General features: G+C 40.8%; 1 protein-coding gene across 1 annotated transcript in view; it reads right to left on the reverse strand.

The window, feature by feature from the left end:
* ARHGAP21 (Rho GTPase activating protein 21) overlaps positions 1–23,373 on the reverse strand; it is a 148,101-nt gene that overhangs the window by 16,343 nt on the left and 108,385 nt on the right. The window contains exons 7-14 of the mRNA XM_054991092.1: positions 18,743–20,687; positions 7,801–7,959; positions 6,830–6,929; positions 6,691–6,727; positions 5,417–5,542; positions 4,283–4,567; positions 1,633–1,697; positions 1,393–1,541 (exon numbers count right to left, since the gene is read on the reverse strand). Of these exons, the coding sequence (XP_054847067.1) occupies positions 1,393–1,541; positions 1,633–1,697; positions 4,283–4,567; positions 5,417–5,542; positions 6,691–6,727; positions 6,830–6,929; positions 7,801–7,959; positions 18,743–20,687 (2,866 nt within the window). The remainder of the gene's footprint in view (positions 1–1,392; positions 1,542–1,632; positions 1,698–4,282; positions 4,568–5,416; positions 5,543–6,690; positions 6,728–6,829; positions 6,930–7,800; positions 7,960–18,742; positions 20,688–23,373) is intronic.

The following is a 23,373-nucleotide window of genomic DNA, read 5'->3' on the forward strand; positions in this document are numbered from 1 at the left end:
AAGTCAAAAATCCCATCAACCCCCTGCAGGAAATTTTGCTTGGGAAGATAAGAAAAGTAATTTACAGGGAAGATAGATCCACGTAAGGGCATACACTCTGTGTAAATAACCATCTCTCGAGACATTCCTCTGGAAAGATACTTGTTGTGGCCTTGAAGAGAAGGGTGGGGACAGATGTGGACATTTTGAAAGTGTCCCAGACTCAGAATTGGCCACTGCATATTAACAAATGCTTGACACATCGAATGTTATAAATCAAATGTTATAAATTGAATGTTATTATTGACATATATTCTCTCTCTCTCTCTCTCTCTCTCTCTCTCTCACACACACACACACACACACACAAATCAAGCAAAAATTGTGATCCTAACAAGAATGAACCTGGGACATGTGCAAACTTATGACATGTGAGAGAATATTTCTGATCACATGCTTCAGGATGACATTGCATGGTTTTGAGGAACACAATACAACCACATTAACCAAAGCTCAATAATGTGGGCACAGAACTTCTTGCAAAAATGGCTGCCATGTCCACTTTAAAATTATGAATAACATTACAAAATTGACCAAAAATAGCTGTGCTGCATGCTTGTTTGATTAGCTTGCAAAACATTCTAGGCTGATGTCTGGGGCAGTGCAGAACATCATCTGCAGAAATTAATTTCCTTCCTGGAAAATAAATGCATAACTTCCACTACCAAGCTTCACTCACAAACCCTCAATTTAAGGTTTTACATATTAATTTTACTGAATGAAGAAAAGGGGGATGGACACATTAGATAAAGCTAGGGCAATCATGTTGGCAACAATAAGTCTGCTCTTGTAACAATAGCTGCTGCAAAAAAAACCCAAAAAACCCCCAGAGTGTATAGTTTCTGGCAGCCAGAGAACGGCAGTTCTGTTCTCAGTCCCCATCCTGCAGCCGTGGCTTCCCCATTTCCTTTGCCTCAACCCTGCAGGAGTCCAGAATATTGTACGAATCCCAACGCTTTTTGTTATTCCACAGCAACTCCACCACCACTACCTCCCAAACCAACTAGACAATCATGTACCAAAATAAATCACACAAACTAAAGTATTTTAAATGAGTTGATTGAAACAGATGATTAAAAGAGACTGGGAAGCTAATGCAGGCCTGCATTTTTATATATGGCAAGAACAAAGTTAAGCACAGCACACTGGGTTGATTTAATGTAAGAAAGGTTTCTCTATTAATGTCTCGGAACAGACAAACATGCTTGGAAACCCATGGATCTCCTTCTTGAGAATCTTATGTGCAACAAGTGCCTTGATCTTTGTGTGCAACAAGTGCCTTGATCTTTGTGTGCTTTTGTCAACTGGGCTTCCTTACTGGACTGGATGTGGTAATACACACGGCATAGTTACCTTTAGCAATGAATTTCCTTTCAGATTCTTCCTTTGGAGAATGTGGGCTTTGGGTCCTTTGTTCAGTTTTAGCACCAAGGAATGTCTGCCTGATGCTTAAGGTCTGACGAGGTGTTTTGGGGGATGGCTCTGTTTTGCCGCTAGAAGCACTGGGGGAAAAAATAAACTGTATTATTCAGAAACAAAGGAACCAAGATAATCAGGCCAACTGATCTGTTGTATTGCACGCCAGTCATTTACCTCATCATTGTGCTGTATTCTTTTATTCTTCGACTGATTAGGTCCCTGCTGGTCACACCGGTGTTCTGTAAAAGGAATTGAGAACTATTTTGCAAAACCTGTTTCGAATAATTCTAGCTGAAGTTTATCAAGCCAGATTCAGAAGATATAACCCTGTGATCCTAGTAACAGTGTACTCCTCCATTACTAGTTCTTTTCAGGGAGTTTTAAATTTTGTTTGCTTGCTTGCTTGCATGCTACATAGAAGTGCAATTGCACCCTTCTGCAACATGGAAAAAAAAATAGAAAATGCTTCAAAATTAGCCCTGTGTATGCCCACCATGCCTTTTCAGCACTCATTAAGGTAGTTTTGAAAGAATTTCTTTCTATTTTTGTTTCTATTTTACAACACAAAAAAGTGCTTTTTCTTGGGCACCTGTTGGTCTTTGAAGAACAAAATTCCCTACTGTTCACAGTAAACACAAAACCAACTGGGAGTATGACTCTCATTTGACTGCCACCAAAACTCATTTAGACCAGATTTTGATTCAAAGACCGATCTGATAAGGTAGGATTGAGATTCTATTGCCAAACCTGCCTTAAGAGAATTTTGTGATCCCCTTATATTTCATATGCTAATAAACAGTGAGGATGATAGGTATACAACATACCACAATTACCTGCGTCTTAGACTACATTTAGCTTTAAAAAATATTCATAACTAGTTTAAAAATCACAATATATTTCTGCACGTTTTAATTTAACCATGCATGAATGCACTATGGAAAACTAAAGATCTTCTTGTCATGTTCTTAAGGCAAATCCCTCCTTGAGAACAATTCTGGCATCCCACAAGACTAGGCAGCTCCAAATAAATGAATGAAATACCGTGACTAACGTCTGCGTAAAAGTCTTCAACTATTTATACTCACATCTGCCCACCACTTTACTCACGGATGCATGAATTAATTTTTTTTAAAGACGTACATTTCTCTCAAGCTTTGGTCTGCACAGAATGCACAGCTGCAAAATCAAATGCAATACACTCCGCTTATAATGGTCATTTTTCCTATCTGTTTATTTCATTTATTTAAAATATTTTCACTCGCCTCTCAAATAGCCTTAAGTCCACAAAATGGCTAACACCACCAAGTCAAAAACAAACTATACATTAAAAGTAATGAAAATACATACAACAGAACAAAGCACAGCAAAAGAAACCAAAAGAAAGAACCAATTAAACAAAGCAATGACCAATACAGAAAGCAGGAAAACACAGCACTGGATAAATAAAACTAAAGTTATATTTATAACTTTCCAAAAGTGTAAAATTTTAATAACACCTTGATCTATCAGAGAATGACAGAGGTGAATTACCTAAGGGGGGAGGGTTCCACACTATTATACCACCTGACATCTACTGCCTCAGTTTGCTTAATGTGTAGATTGGCAATGAAGACTTATGACTGAGACGGACAGTGTCAGAAGCAGCTTCAATCAAGGTATTATATCGCACCTTCCTTCCTTCTTTCCTAGAACTCAAAAGTGGTGTTCATAATGTTTGCCAAGAAGTCTCCCATTCAGGCACTAACCAGCCCTATACCTGCTTTGCTTCCAGCAAGGTTGATGCATCAGGTGCTCTCTAACCCTAAGGTATATCCGAGAAGTTCATGATTTGATTATTTAACAACTACTGCATTGCTATTTTTCTTAAAAATGATAAACAGAGTGGAAGTATTCTGGTCTGCCACTTCAGACTATAGACTGCAATCATTATTTAGACTGCTCTTTCTGAATAGAGCGGGGCTTGTATTAGATAACCTCTCTCTCTCTCTGGCACACGCACACACACCTGATTCCTTGAAGCAAAGAAACCAGAATTTCTTCACTTTGAAAACTTAATGATAAAATAACTGGGCCTCCTTACAGTTAAAAAGAAGGAAAACATAAAATCTGTTAGAGACTTCTTTCTGCATGAACTGAAGTGGACAGTGACTCTCACAGGCCTCAGTATAAGATCCCCTCCACTCCCTTTAACATGCATGGCACTACAGTCCTTCAGAGTACACTATGACTTGGGCAAGCCATTCAAATCCAGATAAAGTCCCCCTCCCCACAAGCCTTCTCTGCAAGCATTCTTCCATGGACTCCTAGGTGTACCTGCAGAGCAGAGATGGGCCTGGGGAAGAACAATGGCCAGGAGAGCTTTAGCAGAGTGTGAATGGCTGCACAATTCATATTATATTCAGAAGAGCAGCAGTATACATGGAGTTGCAGGAAGAAGAGGGGAGGGTCACACCAAGACTCTAAAAGCCTCCTTGTTCTCAGCAAGCATGAGATGCAAAATTGAGGCCTAAAACTTGTTATATTTCCCCCTCTACTGTACATTAGAAGGCATTTTTGGATGCTCCTAAATCCCAAGACTGAAACATAAATCATCATCTATGGCTTAACGATTCATATAACAAGACCCAACAAAAGGACAGCTGAAAGAACGAGTGAATAAAATAACAATGAGAGTATTAGTCATGCTGACTAGCTAATTGCAGCACAGCATCAACTCCCCCTTCAATATGTCACCATATGAATTTGGATGAATAGCTGTGCACCCTTCAGTGAAGTATGCAAAGCACAATAGAAGCAAGAAATAAACACTTAACAAACACACAACCTCCTCGTTTAAATTGCTGTTCTCTTGTATAGCCTTAATCCATGCCAACATGTCATCTCTGTCTTCAGCCTGAAACAGGTATTCGCAGTCTGAGGTGGTAAGTCGAAATACATTTTTCCTCTTTGTTTCGCTGTAGGAAATGTCTATCAAGCAAGCATTGATACTGATGGGCTGCTCTTCCTCTGATGGAATCGTTTGTTCTTTTTTATCCTTGTACAAGTACAGGGAACAGCCTTTAAGAACCACATACATCTGTTTCCATGGCCGGATACTCCCTCCAACTCTCTGAAAAAATAGAAACCACACACACACAAAGTCAGGTACCTGACACAAGAACTTGCCGACTAAAATTCAAAAAGAGAGAAGCAGGTAGAATGGAAGAAATAAGTATTTTACAGAGGATTAATCCTGATCTCCCAGTTATTTATCACGGAAAACTTCTTTTATGAAATAAATAGATATGCCTAAAACCATACAGAAAACATGTACGTTTATATGACAGGACCACTTTTACTGAAAGCTTTATTAACAGGCTGCTGCTTAAATGCCTACCTAGGCAAACATGACAGTTTCTGAGGGAAGACAAAACAGAGAGGCAGTGTTTTCACCAATATTGTTTTAGGACTTCCTCCTCCAGGCTAAACTCTTTCCTGTTAATTCACCACAGCTAATAGCCTGAAGATCATTTGCTGCCAGAACAGCAATGTGCTTCCTATGGAGCTATGGAGAAGCTGACATGCAAAAGAAATCCTCTCCTTTCATTAATCTTCTCTACAGTCATTCTAGTTATACCAGAGAATATACCTTCTAAAACAGACCCTAGCAATTTTTGAAAAACAGAGTTTAAAGAAATTTCTACCTGTTGCACTACATGCTCAGAAACCAGGAGTTAAACATTCTTTATTAACTTTAAGATTAAGATATGTTTTGTGTACTCTGTATTTTAATAACTCTCGTAGTGCAAAATCTTACTGTTCCTTTGACCCCATTATCCCCCCTTCTTCTTTCTGTTCCCCTCTTCGTTCCGATTTTTTTTTTAAAAAAAGAAATTTCTACCCATTGCACCAAATGCTCAGAAACCAGGAGTTAAACATTCTTTATTAACTTTTAGCTGTATGTTTAAAAAAACAGTACCTTTCCCTTGTCTGTGACTAGCTGTCGAAAATGGAGGCATCCTTCCTTGGTGGCATCACCAAAGACCTCTACAGAAGAAGCTTTTCTGGACCCTGAGTTTTCTGAAGATGTTTGGCTGTCTGGGGCCTAAACAAAAACATAGTTAAAAAAGCACATTGTGCTCACCCACCTCCTACCCCTCTTGCCTGAGCTGTCTTGAGCCTGAGCAAGCAGGCTGCTCAGATCAGCTGCACCACAGCTAGTGGCTACTAGCCTCTGCACTGCACTTCACTGGGCCTAACTATTTGTTTAGTTTCCACCTAGGCCCATACATTCAGATACATGTTTGTGTGTTCCCCACTGGGAAATCAATTCCCAGGCCATAGGGCCTGATTTGGATTGGGACCATGTGCATATGCTGCTCCCAAAACACACCCCGAGCTTTTTTGCCAACTTCAAACAGCCCTAAAAGAACTGCTATTTGCTTTGGAAAACCTTTGCATATCCCATCAGTACCTGTATAGCACTCAATGGGGTAAATAGCAGTCCCTGCAGTGTCTGAGGTCAGCAAAACAGCTTGGGAGGCAAAAGCCCCCTCTTCTCTCAGTTCAAAGCTGAAATTAAGAACCAAAATCTGGGAATTTGGTTCCCTGCAGGAAACCAGCAATCACATGGGAAAGGATGAAGTGAAAACAGCTCGAGAAAGTCTTAAATCAGCCCTGGTTCTCTCTCAAGATGCTCATAAAGATGGCAGAGGTGCCTAAGTTGGCTTCTGTTATGGCTCAGGTAGTGTTCCACTTTGACACACATTGCTTGGATACAGCAAAATATCAACATCTGCAGATCACCATAAAGCAACTACATGTATAGTATCTGGATTCTCAATTTTGTTCACCTTAGGGCCAAACTAGATGTGATGGTGTCTTAGTGGCTGCCACGAGGACACCCCTGTCATTTTAAAATACTGTAAGGGGTCCAATCCTGATCAGGTCCACAGCACTGTGCTCTTGTCTGTCCTCCTGTCCTCCCCCTAGCCTTTTCAAGTGGTAAAAGAGCCGCAGAGTGGGGTGGAGTAAGAAGAGCACCTCAGCCTGCCACGCTAAGGACCTGATCAGGATTGGGCCCTCGTAGCATTTTTTAATTACTTCAAAATGGCAGTGGTGTCCGTGTGGCAGCCACAAGGATACCATCCCTCTGGTTTGGCCCTTAGTGATTCAAATCAACAAGGAACACTGAAACAGATCAACGTTATTTTCCACAGTTAATACAACATTGCTGAATACACAGTTACTGACCTTGATTCCTTTGAAGCTAGCTACATGCTTTATAGACCTATAGAGAGAAAATAGATATTATAGCCAATCTTGCTGAAATCAAACTCTGACAAAAGCTCATACCTATAGATGCATATATAGAGTTTAATTTATGACTTACACTTTTCCTTCTCTATAGTCATCCAGTCCTTCATCGTAAGACTTAGACCTCTCACTTTTTGTGGCAATCTGGCCATCCTGAACACTTATCCTGATAGATTCTGCAATTATAAGTACGTTTATTTAATTGCAATATTTATAATCTCTCTCTCAGTTTATCTGTTTATTGACTTCCTGTCTTCCTCACTGAGACTCAAGGAGGATTACATGATGTATTCATGCAAGCCAATAGCATGAGACACGTAACAAGCAATGGAATAGGACTAGGAGTACAAATTAGAAACAATGAAAAAAAAGTATCAGATATGGTATGTCACACAACTTAGAAAATGGAATTACAAAAATAGAAAATAATGTACTAAAGAGCAGGATGATACATGCAATAAGCAGATAATGCATGGAACAGAATTTCAATGAAATCTACCAAAAAGGTACAATCACAAAAAAGCAATCCAAAAGTAAAACAACAACAAAAGCAGCAAATCAGCATCATCTTGAGCCATCTTCAGCATATAAACTAAGAGCTCATGAAATGCTGTCTGGAAAAAAAATTCCTAACAGTGTCTGGTGTCTATAAACAGAAAGGCTGAAGCATATTTCTCTGGGAAGAGAGTTCCACTATCTTGAAGCCCAGGGGCGGACAGGCCATGAAGGCCAGCAGGGAAAGTCCCGGTGGGTCCTGATGACCTCCCCTCACAGACCAAGGCCACCTCAACCCAAACAGGCAGCCCTCACCCCATGTGGAGCCACTGCTATTGCAAGATGGTGGCCCTTGCCCCTATGCTGTTTGGAGAAAAAGGTGCATGGTCAAGCTTCACACCTCTCCTGTATATTCAACCTGCTGCATTTCAGATGGAAGTGGCATAAGGCACAGGGTTTCCAAAGAAGATTACCAAATGTGTATCAGCTCTGGCATCTCATTAATGGATTAGCCAAAGCAATCTGATATCGCAAGACATTTAGAAAACTTACCATGGTCATGTGATAGCTGACGTCGAATTAAAGGGACAAGAGATGTGGGACTAGGAGGGACAGTTGCAATGGTGGGTGCTCGTGAAGAAGATGCTGAAATAACAGCAGAAGCTGGAATGTGGGCAATCTCGTGGTCAATGCTGGGGCTAGTTGGCTCATCTGCAAGGTGATAATGCAGCAAATTAATAAGCTTTCACATGCAGCTAATACACAGGGCTTGCCAAATTAGCAAATAAATAATTAGGATAGGTGTAGTATTCTCTACCAATACAATACTAGAGATCACAATACTGTGCCTACCTCAACAGAGTTATACCTTTCTAAGGCCACTGACTTCAGTGGGCTTACAAGGGTGTAACTCTGCTTAAGATAGCAGGATTTGAGTACAGTGGTACTAAAATATCGGAAGTATCTGAAGAAGGGAGCTTTGACTCTCCAAAGTCCTGCTGATCTACTGCAGACCAACAAGGCTAGATACTTGAAACTATCTACTTAAGATGGCACTATAAATTGAATTGATATTACTGTGGCATTTCAGGACAGAGAGGGTAAATATTCAATCATTTGCCAAACTTTCAAAAAAAAATCTCCCCCCCCCCCACACATCAATTCAAGTATACTCCATGTCAAATTCACATTATTAATGGAACAACATAATGATTGGCAACATATGTGCCAAGATATTTTCAACATATCTAGAACATAAATAAAATGAACAAAGACTAAGCTGAGTTGATAAAATAACAGGGCTAGATTTTTCCTTCATGGCACATGTTTTTTAGAAGAGAGCATCTACATTTACTTAGGAAGCTTGTCACCTTTTAAAAAAAGCTTATCAACCATTTGTCTGCTGTCAGGTAAATGTGTGTCAACAATTAAAATGAAATGAGAGCAAACAAAACCATTTTCTTTAACATGATGAAAAAATCAACATGCATATTATAATAAACCTCTAGGCAAAGCAGAAAGTCTACACCAGTAATACAAACTACCCCAGTTTTCCTGTTAAAGTAAAAAAATCCAAACATTAAAAGTTGCTACTGCTACATACCAAGTATAGCTTCCACTAGCTGCTGATATAAGTTATCACAGTCTGTACATATCCAGCACCTCGAAGTCTCTATAGCCACAAGGGTCATCCTGCAGTATTCAAAGAAGCCTAAGCATTTTAAAAGTACTAGTCTGTACTACTATTAGAATTTGCCAAAGTGTGAAACAGATGTGCAGGATGTACAATTTAGAAGATCCTGATCTGTGAAACGTTAGAATTAAAAAAAGAAGAGACTTCAATAGCTGCACTTTAGCTAAACAAGATAGAACTGGAGAAATCCAGACCACAAGTATGTTACACTGCAATAATTAATATGTATGGATTGGATTCTAGGTGCTATGCATTTTAATACGCTGTGCTTCTGAAAGGCTCATTCAAATCTGCAAGCATTCACAAACAGAGGTTTATTCTTTTCTTTCAATGAACACATCAGCATGGACCGCATTGTGTTTTCAAGCAGTAATTGATGGCTCTGTTTTAAACAGGCAAGATCTGCAGCATCAAAGTTTGGTAATGCTTGCACACACACACATATCCTTTTAAAAAAATTATCAGCATTTTTCAAACAGACTTGGTAATTCTGCAGTGGCTTCTTTATGTTCACAGAGACAGGAATAAGCAATTTATCAGAAATATTTGAGACGACAGTAAAGATTTGACAATCCAGAGAGAAACCCAGTATCATATGCACATCTCACAGCTAAAACATCTTCCTTCAATGTCCTCCATAAATATTTAAAGCCAGATAATTTAAAGGAGATGAATAATTTTATCAATTTGATTCTCTTAGTTACCAAGCATTCTTTTTCAAAAGCAACTTCTGGAAAAAATACACTGTGGTCTACAATGGCAAATATTTAACACACACACACACACTCATGTTCACTATTCCCTTTAAAACCTTTCAGTTATGTAGCATTTATGGTTGTTTTAATGCCCCCGGCTCCAACCAAAAGTTCAAAATCTTTTATCTCAGAGCCAAGAAAGGTGGACATTTGAAACAAATCGACTCAAATATTGTGGGTTAAGATGGTATTCACACTACTATGTATTTTTCCACAGTATATGACATTTACTGTAATTCACCAAAAAAAGAGAGCTTTTGAGTTTCTTGAAGATATGGCATGTTTCATTTTGAATAAATTTCATAACGTTAATGTGATTTTTTAAAAAGTTTACCTAGACATGCCCTCAATTTAGAAAATGGTGTTAAAAGTCAGGTTACTTTTTTAAAAAATCTCTATTTTTACAAGAAGAAAAACTGTACCAGTGTTCACAAAATTAATGCATTTGTAATGTCAGGCAGATCAGCTGATGCACAGATCTTGGCTGAAAACACTACCACATTTGTTCCAAATGGACAGAGGACTCCTGCAATGAATTTCACTGTGGCCAATCTGTCAGGAAGTGTAAGGGATAGAAATGGAGGGGAGTCACAAATGCCGTAACTGAAATTATGGTAGGATTCAAAAAACTGAAAGATACCTTTAAAATCTCCCAGTAATAATAAAAGCAACAAGCTGGTATATATTCCCAATATTATTACATAATCTAACAGAATCACATTAAATTTTGTTCCATGGTATTTGATGTGATAAAATTAAAGTACTATTAATACCTGTCTTGTTTTGGTGCTAACATGATATAATTAGGGTTGCCACCAGGACCAGGTTGGGAAATTCCTGGATATTTGGGGAGTGGAGCCTGGAGAGGGTGAGTTTTGGGGAGGGGCCTCAGTGGGGTATAATGCCATAGAGTTCACCCTTCAGAGCAGCCATTTTCTCCAAGAGAACTGGTCTCTGTTGCCTGGAGATCAGATGTAATTCCGGGACATCTCCAGCTACCACCTGGAGTCTGGCTACCCATTCCAATAAGCTACATCACACACCACAACAATAGAATATTTCAAGGAGACTACAGGTTGTAATAAACAATAAATAAATATAAATAATAAAAATGAAGACATAAATAAAATATCCTATGAATATTGGACAAATGAGGAAAGTCTCATACTCCTGTCATTGTATTTCTATTCATTCACAGCTCAGCCATGACAGAGCCTCCTGCCAGATAGATTTTAGACTTCAATACTGATCGCACATACCTGACATATTAGGTGTCAGGCCTAGTTTGGCCTAGTGCTCCTAAAGGAAAATACTGATCACAGGCAGACCTAGAGGACACATGACTAACTCAACTTATTTAACCCTTTAGGCACACATGGCCTTGAATTTCATACTGCATGGCTGAAATAGGCCAATTAGCTTGGACTACCATATATGGAAGAGACCTCCCTCAGAGTATAAAAGGGGCGGTAGCTTTGTTTTCTGAGAGGAACCGGAGGTAACTTGTGTTAAGAACCTGTTCCTCCTTTTACTGAAATAAAGACCTTCTGTACTCCTTCCACTCCACCTGCCTTCTTCTTAAGGGGGCCAGGAGTGGGTGGGGCTCTTTTGGGCTAACAATATCATGGGTAGGATCCACAGAACTGTGCAAGACATTCTGCTCACCTAAGGAGACTTTGGTCTTGATCTACTTTTAAAGTAAAGTAGTCACATGCAACAGGGCAGGGGGCCTGTGCATCTCCTCCCAGGAGCCCTCTAGCCCCATAAACACACCCCTGCCCTATGATGGTCCAATCTTTTTTGATTTTTTGCTGGTTTATTTATATAGTATTATAAGCTGCTTTGGGTCCTTCTGGCAAGAAAAAGGGTTATAAATACATCAGTTAATTTATGGAAACAAGATGTTGAAGATTTGCTGAAGCTGACAATGTATTTGAATGCCAGGAATCTGCCTCTCTCAAGGTGCCACTTAGGCAGTCATAGGGACTATTCAAGTGTCACCTCTGCTGAGTTACCCTACCTTGATATTGTCTACACCTGGAAGATGTATGCCTATGAGTAGGATGATGTGGTAGACACACTGGTGCCAGATGTCCAGAGCAACGTTACATAGATATAATGCCCCTTTGTTTATATAAACACATTACCACATTGTTTGTAATAACTCAAAAAGTGGAATTGGGAGGAAGCAGGACAAAGATGCAAGAGCATTTCCTATTGCAAGAAGTTCAAGGCAATTTATGCGCATTCCTGCTTCTGCAGAAGTCCACACGCACTTGATTACAATATATGCACAGTGGGCTGCTCACCCACAAAGGAAGGGATCGATTGTAACTGTAATTTCTGGAACTGCAAAGTGTAATAATGAGGCAACCTGTTACAGATTAAAAGGCTCTAAGCACCAATGAAAAGACAACAGAACATTGGGCCATAACACCAATAGAGTGTTTGAAGAGAGATAGGAACCACAGTTAGAAGGTGCACATGGAGAGGTGGGCAAACAAGGTAACTAAAGTGGTGGGTGCCCCAGGTTGAGTGCTGGTTGACAAAGTGTTTCATGAGAGTGATAACAGGTGGCAGTGTAGAAAGGCTTGTCTAGCAGTAATGTTGAAACTGCTGCAATGAAATGCAGAGCACAAGCTGGGATAAGATTTCAACGGTTTGACACAAGAATATGGAGCAAATGTAGGATGGTATGTATATTGAGAGGGTAGAGTTGTTGTGAACTGCTGAGCTTATTATATAAGGAAATGGGGGGGGGGGGAATTTTGTCATCTCAGAAATGTTGCTACAACCACCATGCTTTCAGTGAACACCTGCAGGCCATGGATCATCCCAAAGGGAGGGTATTGTATCAGTAATGGTGGTTTCCTATGGCAAAATACAGGTATTTTCTGTTGCAGCTATGTGGAAATACATATCTCTTAAGTTTATGGATGTGAACCATACTCTTCATGAGTAGTGGCAGGATGTTATGCAGAAGATCATTCTTAATTGTTTGTATGTAATGAATTTGTTCACCCCATTCTGAAATCTGTAACTGGTCAAATCTTTCTTTGGGACTATTAATTAACAGAAGGATCTGTGATTATGCCGGCACCTTTCCAAAGTAGATATTGAATCTTTTGGGGGTCGGGAATAGATAAAGAAGGATGTTCAGTTTGAAGAATCAAGGAATTGCTGGTAATTGATACACAGGAATTGGATGGTAGTTGGTCATAATCGATACGTACTCAGGAAGGAAGAGCCCACATCTTGTTTCTGTTAAGCTGGTGAAGAGCGTGGCTAAGAAAAAGGATTTGTTAGAAAAGCCCAGCTTCAAGTGTTTAAGAACAGGTTCTCCCTGTACTGGCATTATATTTGATGCCGATACCAAGGCGGCTGTAGGCACTGGTACCATGTTGCCATTGTGCAGTTGAAGTTGGGATGGCAGACAGAGGAATCTCCACATATCGGGCAATATCCCCAGTTCTGTAACCTCTTTCTTCATCCTGTTTGGTTTCACTGTAGCAATCAAGTCACTCAAATATCTGTGGTTCTTGTTTGGTTTTTGAGTGTTGCCTAGGATGAAGGTTGGTTGTCAGCTGAATATGCTTTGGTCCTGACAGCTCCAGTCTTAATTGGAAGCCACCAATTGCTGCACCAAACCCTGGCTCCAGCAACACAGCACAATGAGATTGAACTGGTTAAGTGCAGAGAAGCAGAGTTGATGGGGTAGGCTGAGCCATTTTTACAACCAACAAGGATTGCTCCCAAAGAGGGGCCCAAACTCTGGAAATGCAATTCTTCCAAGACTGCCGAGTAAGCTTTGCACAATGTGAGCAGGGGCTGGCCTCTTTTTAGTGGCAACAAGAGGGGGCAGATCTGACCAAAGGGCTACCACTTGTTGGCCACACTGTAGTTGTTCAGATGACAAATCAAACAGTACAAGAGGAACTGGCTGGAGAAAGGAAAAGCAGAGCAGAGAAGTATTCTGGTCCTCCCCCACCCTTACAATCCACAATGTCCTCACCCAACTAGGCAAGGGGAATCTGGCCCCGCTTTCAGAGCTCTTGGGGTGTAGCTCTGAGTTTCCTCAGAGTTCCCCAACCAGCAACTCTACGGCAGGTAAGGGGATACCAGTGAATATTATGCTGTGTTCCAAAAGATTCTCTAAGATATGTTGGCTAGGTCTCCTGCAAGGTTCCTTGCTTGGTCCCTAGGATGGGGTGAGCAAGAGTCTGTTACGTCAGGAGGGTTGGGCAGGGCAGACATCCTGCAGAGCCTCCTTGTGGGGGCCTCAACAGGAGAAAGGGGGAGGTGTTAACCGCACCCTGGTCTTCCTCCTCTCACCGCACTCCCAGTTAGCTAGCATGAAAGCTAGAGCATGTCCTTCCCAGCCGGTGTGCCTAGCCCTTATGAAGGAGACTGCCTGGGGTGTGCCCACCCTTTTCTCCCCCCAGGTTTGCTGTCCTTCAGCCTTGCCCTCTGCCCTCTTTAATGGCTGCCCCATCTTTCTGGAGCTAGTTGGTGAAGGCATGCTAGCGCCCAAAACCTTTCCAGGAAGCAGCCTTTCCTTCTCGTGCCTGTTCCTGCTGGTTGGGCGTGCCACCAACCTCTAGGTCAGTAGCAGCTCCCACACATAAAAAGGTTGGCTCTCTTTTGTTGCATCAGCCAGCAGGGACAGGGCCAAATTCTGCCACCTGTGCATTTCCCCGGGGCAAGCTGCTCCAGTTAGAGCCCTCTTTCTCTTGTCTCCAGACGGGTTAGTAAGCCTGGCTACCCCTGTCTGCCAGGACCTGCTGGGGCCACTGGTGCTCACAGCCTCACTTCCATCACCCCTGGTAAGTACAGGTGTGGCGGGTGTGTGTGTGTGTATATCAGTTCAAAGCAGTTTGAAAGGTCTTCTGGGATAGTGGGTAGGCTATTCCAATTCCCTTCCTGTTTTCTTCTGAGAGGTGAACAGATTCCAATCCCATCCTCATCCCCTAATTCCTCACCTTCAACACCCTCATACACACAAGGGAGGTGGCAAATGGGTGATAAACATGATAGCAGCATAAAAATGAGGGATTGCAAATTGTTTTAAGAAACAGAGGTCTCAAACTAAAATCTGTCACAGCTAATGGGGAGTGATGGCTAATGGAATTGTGTCAACCAGTGAAGAGCTAGTGATGCTCATTAAAAAAAAAGGGAACACTGGAATCCTATGCTGCCACAGCAGGTCTTTTTAGCTGAGTAGGAATCAAGCAACAGGGTTCCCTCACATATACAAAGGCTTGATATGGTAGTACCAGATTCAGCTCTTTCATTCTTTTGAGCATAACATGCACAAACTGAGTTCATTAGCAAGGACATCACCATTTAATGTAGAGATAGGCAAGACTCTGCGGATTCCATTCTTAACGGGCTCTGTTAACATTATTTTCCACAGACTAGAAAATGGATACTTTCACTTCAAGCACATTCTGAAGTTCGGTCCTGTTGTACATCCAATGTTAACACTGGAAGTCGGATGGGAACTGTGAGAGCTCGCTTATCTCCAACTCTCTGCCTGTATCCCAACTCGACTTAAAGCCTCTTTTCCTGCTGTTTCTTTCTCTTTTCACAAAATGTACCTGGCGGCCAGGCTTTGCAACAAGGAAGCCCTGCTGCAGAGCGTCTGCAAGACCAATGAGGCTGTTAGGGGCTAATGGAGATGCATTAGCCAGGTTTCCATGTTATGAGGCCTTGGCACAACCAGGAAAATTATGAGGAAGGGGAAAGGACACTTGCTGCAGAATTAGTGAATGAATGGTGCTGGCCCAGCCCGTTAGGAGCCAAGCTCCAACTTGAAAAAGAGTTTCAAGTTCATCTCATAACAGAACTGTATTTTTCTGATATGGAGGCACTGCAAAAAGAAAAGAAAATAGTTTCACCTCTCAATTAGGAGTGCACAATGACACACTACAGTGACCTTTCCAACAAGGATTTGTGAGATCACCATTTCTTCCACTCTTTCACTCACAGGTGGTATTTTCTCCTTAGAGGGCACATCAGCCACAACTTTGTAGGAAAACTGTTTCAGCTTGCTAAATTTTTGAAGAGTATAAGATTTGCAAGCTTTCAAAATTGCATTAAGAAATACAATAGTCTAAATACACTGCAGTGGCTCAGAGACTCTGGATCTGGACAAGTGAATCCCCAGTTCTAATCTCACCTGTGTCTTAGGGCAAACAATTTTCTCCTAGCCTCAATCTTCCATCTGCAAAAGGGGGGGTAATACCACTGGTCTTTATTTCAAGGTTACTACACTGATACTGGTGAATTCCTTTGAACATTTAAATGCTAAGCACTGTTGTTATTGCCTGGGAGTCAAGCCGCACACTGAGCATGCCCAAATTCTTCAACATGACAGAAGTAGTTCATTGGATTTCAGAAAGAGTAAATAGGCCAGGTGGCATGCATGGTCAACTATTAAAATTCCTTAAATGGTCAAAATTCATCAAGCCTCTTTGGAAAATATGTTCACAGTTCCAGTCAATGTCACAGCAAGGCCTAAAAGAGTTGATGGTGGTAAATAAATCATGACAGCCCCAAGCAGAGATTGTATATAGTCTTTATGGTCTAAAGTGTTGGTATACAAGGTGGCTGATGAAGTGGGATGGAAGCTAGTAGTAAGAGGCTGCTGATGCTGATTGGTAACCAAGCACGGCACATGCTGGACAGTGGACACTGCTGGCCATTCAGCAGCTGCATGTGGTACTTTCATGGCCCTGTAAACCACAAGCAAAGTGACCAATATTTTTCAAAAAGCAACATTTAAGTTCCCTGGCCCTACCATTCAACACTATATTATTCCAGATGTGGATGACATAAAAATGCAAGTGCACTAAGTTCCTCTCGTTGCATGAAGCTTTTTAAAGCAATATTGAAGTTCAGAGAAATTGGTGAGAAGTTAGGTTAGTGTTAGAGGTTAGGTTTCTGCTGCAATGACAGTTGGTGTTACCCTCATATAACAGCCGGCATGGCAAACCGAGTTCAAATCCCTGATCTGCCATGGAAGATTGCTGGATAAGTTGAGCTCATCACAATCTCTCAGCCTAACCTACATCATAGGGTTGTTGTGATGATTAAGTGGAGGAGGGGAGAACAATGTAATAAGCCATTTTGGGTCCCAATTAGGACAAAAAGCAGGATATAAAAGGAAGGAAAGCAGACAGAAGGACAGACAGACAGAAGCATATATATTTATATACTATAATACTTTTATTATAGCTTGAATAAAATTACGAGAAACTGGTCTAGGATTATGTTTTGTAGTAGCAATAATTAGAAAATTTGATCATTAAAATACAAAATCCCAAAGGCTGAAAAATAAGTTGGGAGTCTAAATTTTTGGACTGGCTCTTAAAGCCAAAGAAAATTTGTCAAGGCTGGGGTGAAGTATCTATTTATCTGTATCAAGAGAGACTTTGGTAATTTGGAAGTGGTTTGGTAATTTGGAAGTGCTGGTGTTTTTTCTTCTTTTCCTTCAAGCTACAAATGACTTACTCGAGCTTATAAAAACTGTGTAGGCTAGTAAGTGATGTGAACCTATTTGCAAGGCATATTATTCCCTTCACTGCTGCCTGCTGGGCTTGTTGTACAGAGACTAAAACCAGACACTGAAACCTACCAATTTTAGAGAAAATTGTTCCCACAGATTGTAGTGGAGGAAAAGGGTAAGAAAGCATCCAGCTTCTACTAAGCTTCCTGTTCTTAATCCCTTCAACAATGTCATGACTTAGCTGACCTTCATATTTCAGCTGCAGCGAGTGTCAACTCCCTGTACAACTACACTGCAGCACACCTGTGCAGAGATGACATTCTTAAGAGACCAAGTTATTACTCTAGTTAAAGAATAACTGTCAAGAGTCATAGATTCTCACACAACTAAATGTCACAACCTGAACAAAATTAATATTGCATCAAATGCATAATGAAAGACCTACTTGCTCTTCAGTTTAAGTGCATTTTACATTCATCCCTCCCCAGTTTCTAATTTATTCATCATATTGCTGTGACCTTCGTTTGCCAGCTCCTCCATGGGAGCCCATTATCTTACATAACAAGAACAATCTCCCTTTCCTTGCTTTCTAGGCTGTAGACAGGACAAGCACTCTACTCCTAGGAAACAATTCTTTAACAGCATATGTCTATGCTCTTCATAACCTGCCTGGCTACTCCTATTCTCATTTTTTTCCTTACGAATTATATAATCACCACAACATTTGAAGATGTGTCGACAAATACAAATCCATGCCTACTAGTTTGTAAAGCTTTATTACAACTATGGAAAGGTAAATTAATAAAGCTGTAAATTGTATTATGAATGAAAATGCATATATTACTGGATTAAAAATTAAAGAGTCTTTTCTTCACAGAATAAACCTTTCAAAAACCACCCACAGAAAGAGAAAAGCAGATTAATTTAAAAATGCAACTGAATTTCTTAACGTCGATCATATGTTATCTACAGATGCTTAGTATTTTCTGTTGAGAGGAATAACACTGGGTGCAATACACTGAAAATCAAACATGCTCAGTAAGGCGACCAAGGCATCTTCATACAGTCACCCATTTGCATGGGAGCAGTTTCACACTGTACTGATGGGGTTGCAAGTATATGTGTGAATATCACAGCCACAGGGATGACCCTAATCACACGGGTCTTATCTGCCCAATCAGCCCTTCACCTAGAAGGGAAATACAGATTAGGTGGGGAAGACCATCATATATGGATCTGTTTAATGTCTGCTTGTCATACAAAGCCCCATGCCCTCTAGCCCACAGTGGTTGCAGTATTCACACACATACCACAGCTAATGGGGAAAGTATGCAAAAAGAAACTTTGGTACACACAAATAAATGGTTATGTCCCACTGGATGTCATGTGCATTATGCCAAAATGATAAAGTGGTCATCCGTAGGGCCATGAACACAAATGTAGTATCACACAGGCATAAATCCCTTAATTGTGAGACCTTAAAAGAATCTGGTTACATATATCAGATACAGAGTGATCAAAACTGGTGTTTTAACTCACCTATGAATGGAATGGATGCCAAGGAATCACCTGGTGGGCTGGAACCAGAACCTTTCCTTTCTTCTATTCTTTTTATATGGACTTCTCGACGTGCATCATTGGGTAACCAACAAGTAGTGTCAGAGACAGGTTCTTGATCATTTACAGCTAAAATGTAAGACTGATGCCGTAAAGGCTGTGATGTTTGATGGCCAGAAGGGGACTTTTCTCGCAAGGTAACCATTTCTCCATCCTCAACTACATCATTTGCTGCCTCAATCCCAGCCTCTTTTATACTTTCATCCTCAACCTTCTGTTTGACAGAGAAATCTAAATTAACAGAGGTAGTTAAGTGCTCACTAATCTGAGGGACAAATTTGGCCGAAGCTATACAGGAAGTAGGGGATAGGGTGCTCAGGTCTAGTTCTATTTTATGGTCTGGTATACTTTCTGCTTGTATCGTTGATTGCTGATTTAACAAACCACTGTGATGTATATGATTTACTTCTCTTTGGTCTTTGGTAGTAACATTGTCTAGACTCTGATTAAGGGGAAGTGATGGTTTTGCTGCATAGGGTACAGAAGTCTTCAAAGAGCTGCTTCTTGTGCTTCTAGCTGTTAAGTGAGATGATCTTTCCTGAAAAATGCTTGTAGATTTTGAAGTCCCAACAGCAGCTGGCAAGTCTCTGGAAGGCTGCAATGTTTTCACATCTGATGGCACCTTTTGGAACTGGGAGGCAGGCCCCATGGCTCTACCGCCCATTCTCCTACTATCTGAATTATAAGCACCTGGAACCACAGAAAAATGCGAACCACGAAGAGACATGTGAAATGCAGGAGGCCTAGATCTTTCATAAATACCTCGGCGGTCATCTGGTTCAGTAAATCCAGGCCATTTGTAGCTCTTCTTTCTGTCTCTGCTTAAATCTACAACAAGATTATCTGAGTGGAAGTTTTCTAATGTTTCACCCTGCTTGCCTAAAAAGTCCCAAGACCGTGTCCTGTGATTTCGGGAGCTGATATTTGGTGAGGTTAGAGCATCCTGCGAGGCACTCCTTGGCCAATCTTTCATTAACACAGGATCCTCAAGTCTTTCCTGGGACACACTCCTTTGCCGAATATGAACAGACTGTGGAACTCTATCATGAGAGGTGCTCCGTCGTCGTACCTGCGAGCCAGTGCGATTCGGTACCACCTGATTATAATCTGTTGTGTTCTGAGATGCTGCTCTTAAACTATCTAGCCTTTCCTGTATAGTTCGGCAACCATACATGTGCAAACGTCTGTTATCAATATATTCTTTGTAGGTTTTGTAGTTTTTCCAGTCTATGTGTTGGTGGGCGTTTGGAGAAGTATAGTGATTGGTAGTGACAGAGGGAATACCTGCCATTTGAGCAGGAGGTCTAGCATTTGAAATTCCTTCTAAATGCCCTCCACAGTTTCCAGATTTGTTAGCCAGTCCAGTGGGATCTACTGGCCTTATAAGTGGAGTCTGTGGAAGTACAATGGCAGTAGACGTTGATGTGGGTGCTGATGTGGTTCGTGCTTTTGTTTTTAGGGTTTGTTCCTTGAAACCGTATCTGACTTCTTCTGTCCGGTGTGTTGGACCAGTGTGATTTGTTCTACAAGATGGCAAATCTACAGCCTTCTCAGAAGGCACAACAACAGTTCTTACAGTCTCATTGCAAACACAGACAGCTGTGTTGGATTTTGCAATATCTGTGGGGGATGGAGGCACTTGTATTTCCATTCTGTAGGCCTTATCTGGTTGTGCTGATGTCCGTACAGGTCTACTAGTTTGCTGCTTTCCCAGCGAAGAGTCGGAAGGTGCTTTTTCAACAGGTTGTGCCATGACAGAAGCTGCAGATGTTAACCGGGGATAGCATATTGGCGGTGGTTCAGGTATATTGCGGGCATTACCACTGTAGGCTTCATTACCCTTCAGGTAGGCATCTTGGGAATACGCCTGTAAACAGAGGATTTAAAAAGAAATTAAGTCATTATTAAAATGGAAATCCATCACAACATTGCAGAGAGATGACTCCGGTAGATGGCAAAATTCCTTGAAGGAAAAGGACTTTTCAGATATGAAGTACATAGTACACCTGATCTTTCCTAAAGAATAAGTATTCAATGAACAAGAAATGTCAAATTCTTTCTACTATTAGTCTCCATGTATGGAAATACATCATGCAAGCCTCCACAAAGGACAAAGCATGTTTTATATAAATCAAATGAACAGAAAATTCTGGCAGTTCCTTCAGGGGATTTGAAGAGAGAAATTTGTGAACAGAAACTAAAAAGAGATTTCTTTTCACACACGTCTTCAAACCCAGATTCAAACATTCCTCCCTTTTGACCTTTTTTGATTCTGGAAGGTAGGATTCTGCAGCATTCGACAGGTTAAACAAGGAATCCAGCCCTAGAAAATTCAGGGTTTTGTCATGTAAGAAAGCAGCCAGTGTATGAAGGTAGCCCTGCATTCAGTACAGATTCCTTTTCTAAAAGGCACAATTGCTATATCTAACGTGAACAGACAGTGGTTAACGTCTTTGTTGCCAGCCAACGCCCACCCTCCTTCCAAATTATCTTACATGTTACTTATTCCGTAAATGCTGTACTACTCACAGTGGTTTCAAAAAAACATTAATGACACCACATCAACATACATGTTTTGGCAGCTGTTTATAAGCACTTCTTTACAGTGGAACATGGTCTAGCACAAGCTATGTATGCTCTACATAAGCTTAATAATTTCCATCTTACCTTACATTTTAAGAATCTGTTTTCACATTCTGCATTTTAGCCTTTTGCATCAAGATACATTCCTGCAACCGTCATACAACTAGCAGCACATTTGCAAGGTTTGCTCTGAACATATTAGGCACCATTATTTCACACTTAGCTATGACTTCTTTTAATTGCAATATGAAATAATAAGAGCTGACAACACACAGCTTGCCAATGCAGCAATCTTTACAGCCTCTTTTTTCTTTTTATACATGGCTTAGGTGTGGTATCATATTACAACGCTTCCTGCTCAAATCATAACATGCTCCATTCAGACAAATCAACATGCCCTGCCTTAGCATTAGACAGGTTGTAAAAGCCCAAATGCAGCCATAAACATTAGACTGAGAGCAAAGTGCTTTAGAGGGCGAGGCACTTAACGCACAGCTGCAACAAATATTATGGCGAGCATTAGTTAAGTGCAAACAAAATATTAAAAAGCAAACTGGAAAGAAATAAAACCAAGTCACTAACAAAAACACAGGCACACATTAAAAGGCAACAAGATTGACAGTACAACTCAAATCCAGCTAACCAGCGAATCTAGCTTGCTGTCAAGCAACTTGCAGGCTTTAACAGTCCAGCTCTTTGCAAAAATCTACCAAGAAACACATGCCTTACAAAATCAGAGAAATGGCTACTGTACATTTCTTACCAGGGCTGTGACATCCTTTGAAAACTGCAGCTGGCAGAAAACAGGAAAATATAGTAAAAATTGCTTATGGATGTACAAAAGACAGAGTTATGTAGTCATACTGATGCTGGCTACACAGGAAGCTAAAAATAAATCTAGACCGATTTCTCTGGAAGGTACCAAGAGAGGTAAAGGGCAGTGGAGCATACACAATAACTTCAGCATCCTCAGAAGCATGCCCGTTTCAGGCTTTTACCTGCTTCTGGCATTTATTCTCTATCCTTTCAGAAAAAGAAAATACAGTTGTGCCATGTTGCCTTGGTGCATTTTTTTCTGCTGCATGCAGAGCTCGCTGGTTGTGCTACAAGGCTTCCCTTCTACGAGAGCAACATAACGGTCTTTCATCTCCCCAGTGCCGCTAGCATCCCTGCTTCCAGATGACGAAACAAGGGCTTCATTATGTATTTAAAATCCGTGCATCCCTTCCCCACATGCATCCGAACAGAACCACAAGCCGTCAGCTGACTGCAGCTGCTTTCATACTCCACGGCTGACATTAGAAGGATGATTTCAGAATAATCTTCAGAGAAAAACAGCCTCCCCATGTGATCCTTTTCATTTTGGATATCTTCAGTGTTTCTTCTCTGGTAACGAGGAACAGGTTGTGTTTCAATTGCAAAGTGCCTCCTAATCAGTAGTCTCTTTTTTGCATGCTCTCTCTCATGACAGAAAACAGGGACGCTGCATTTGTGTGCTTTTAAGATTAGGAGGAAGAATGGGTGGGTAAGGCACAGAAAAAACGCATGGGGGGAAGCAAGCTGTGGTAGCTTCTAAGGAAACAATATACTGGCTCATATTCTGGAGTGTGCCAATACTGCCTCTCTAGTCCAACTTTGGCATATATATTCTCTACTCAAACCTGCAGGTTTGCAAGATGTTCCACTTTTTAAAGCATTAGCTCTAATGATAACAAATACCAAAACAGCACACATCAGAAGAAGCCAAGGTTTATCTAGAGGGCAACATAATTCTCTTTTTTATTTTTTAAAGTATACAATTACCATCTTGTGGTTATTTGCCACCATTTTAAAATAATTTACAAATGAAACTGAAATTTTTGAAACAGGAAACAGTAATGGAAAGAGGCTTTAAGAGCTTCTCTGAATAATATTTTTTTAAAATACTAAAACCCTGCTTGAATGTGAAAAGGGTAAAGCTTTTCCACACT

This window comes from Eublepharis macularius, chromosome 11 (genome assembly GCF_028583425.1).
Source record: "Eublepharis macularius isolate TG4126 chromosome 11, MPM_Emac_v1.0, whole genome shotgun sequence".
Taxonomy (NCBI): domain Eukaryota; kingdom Metazoa; phylum Chordata; class Lepidosauria; order Squamata; family Eublepharidae; genus Eublepharis; species Eublepharis macularius.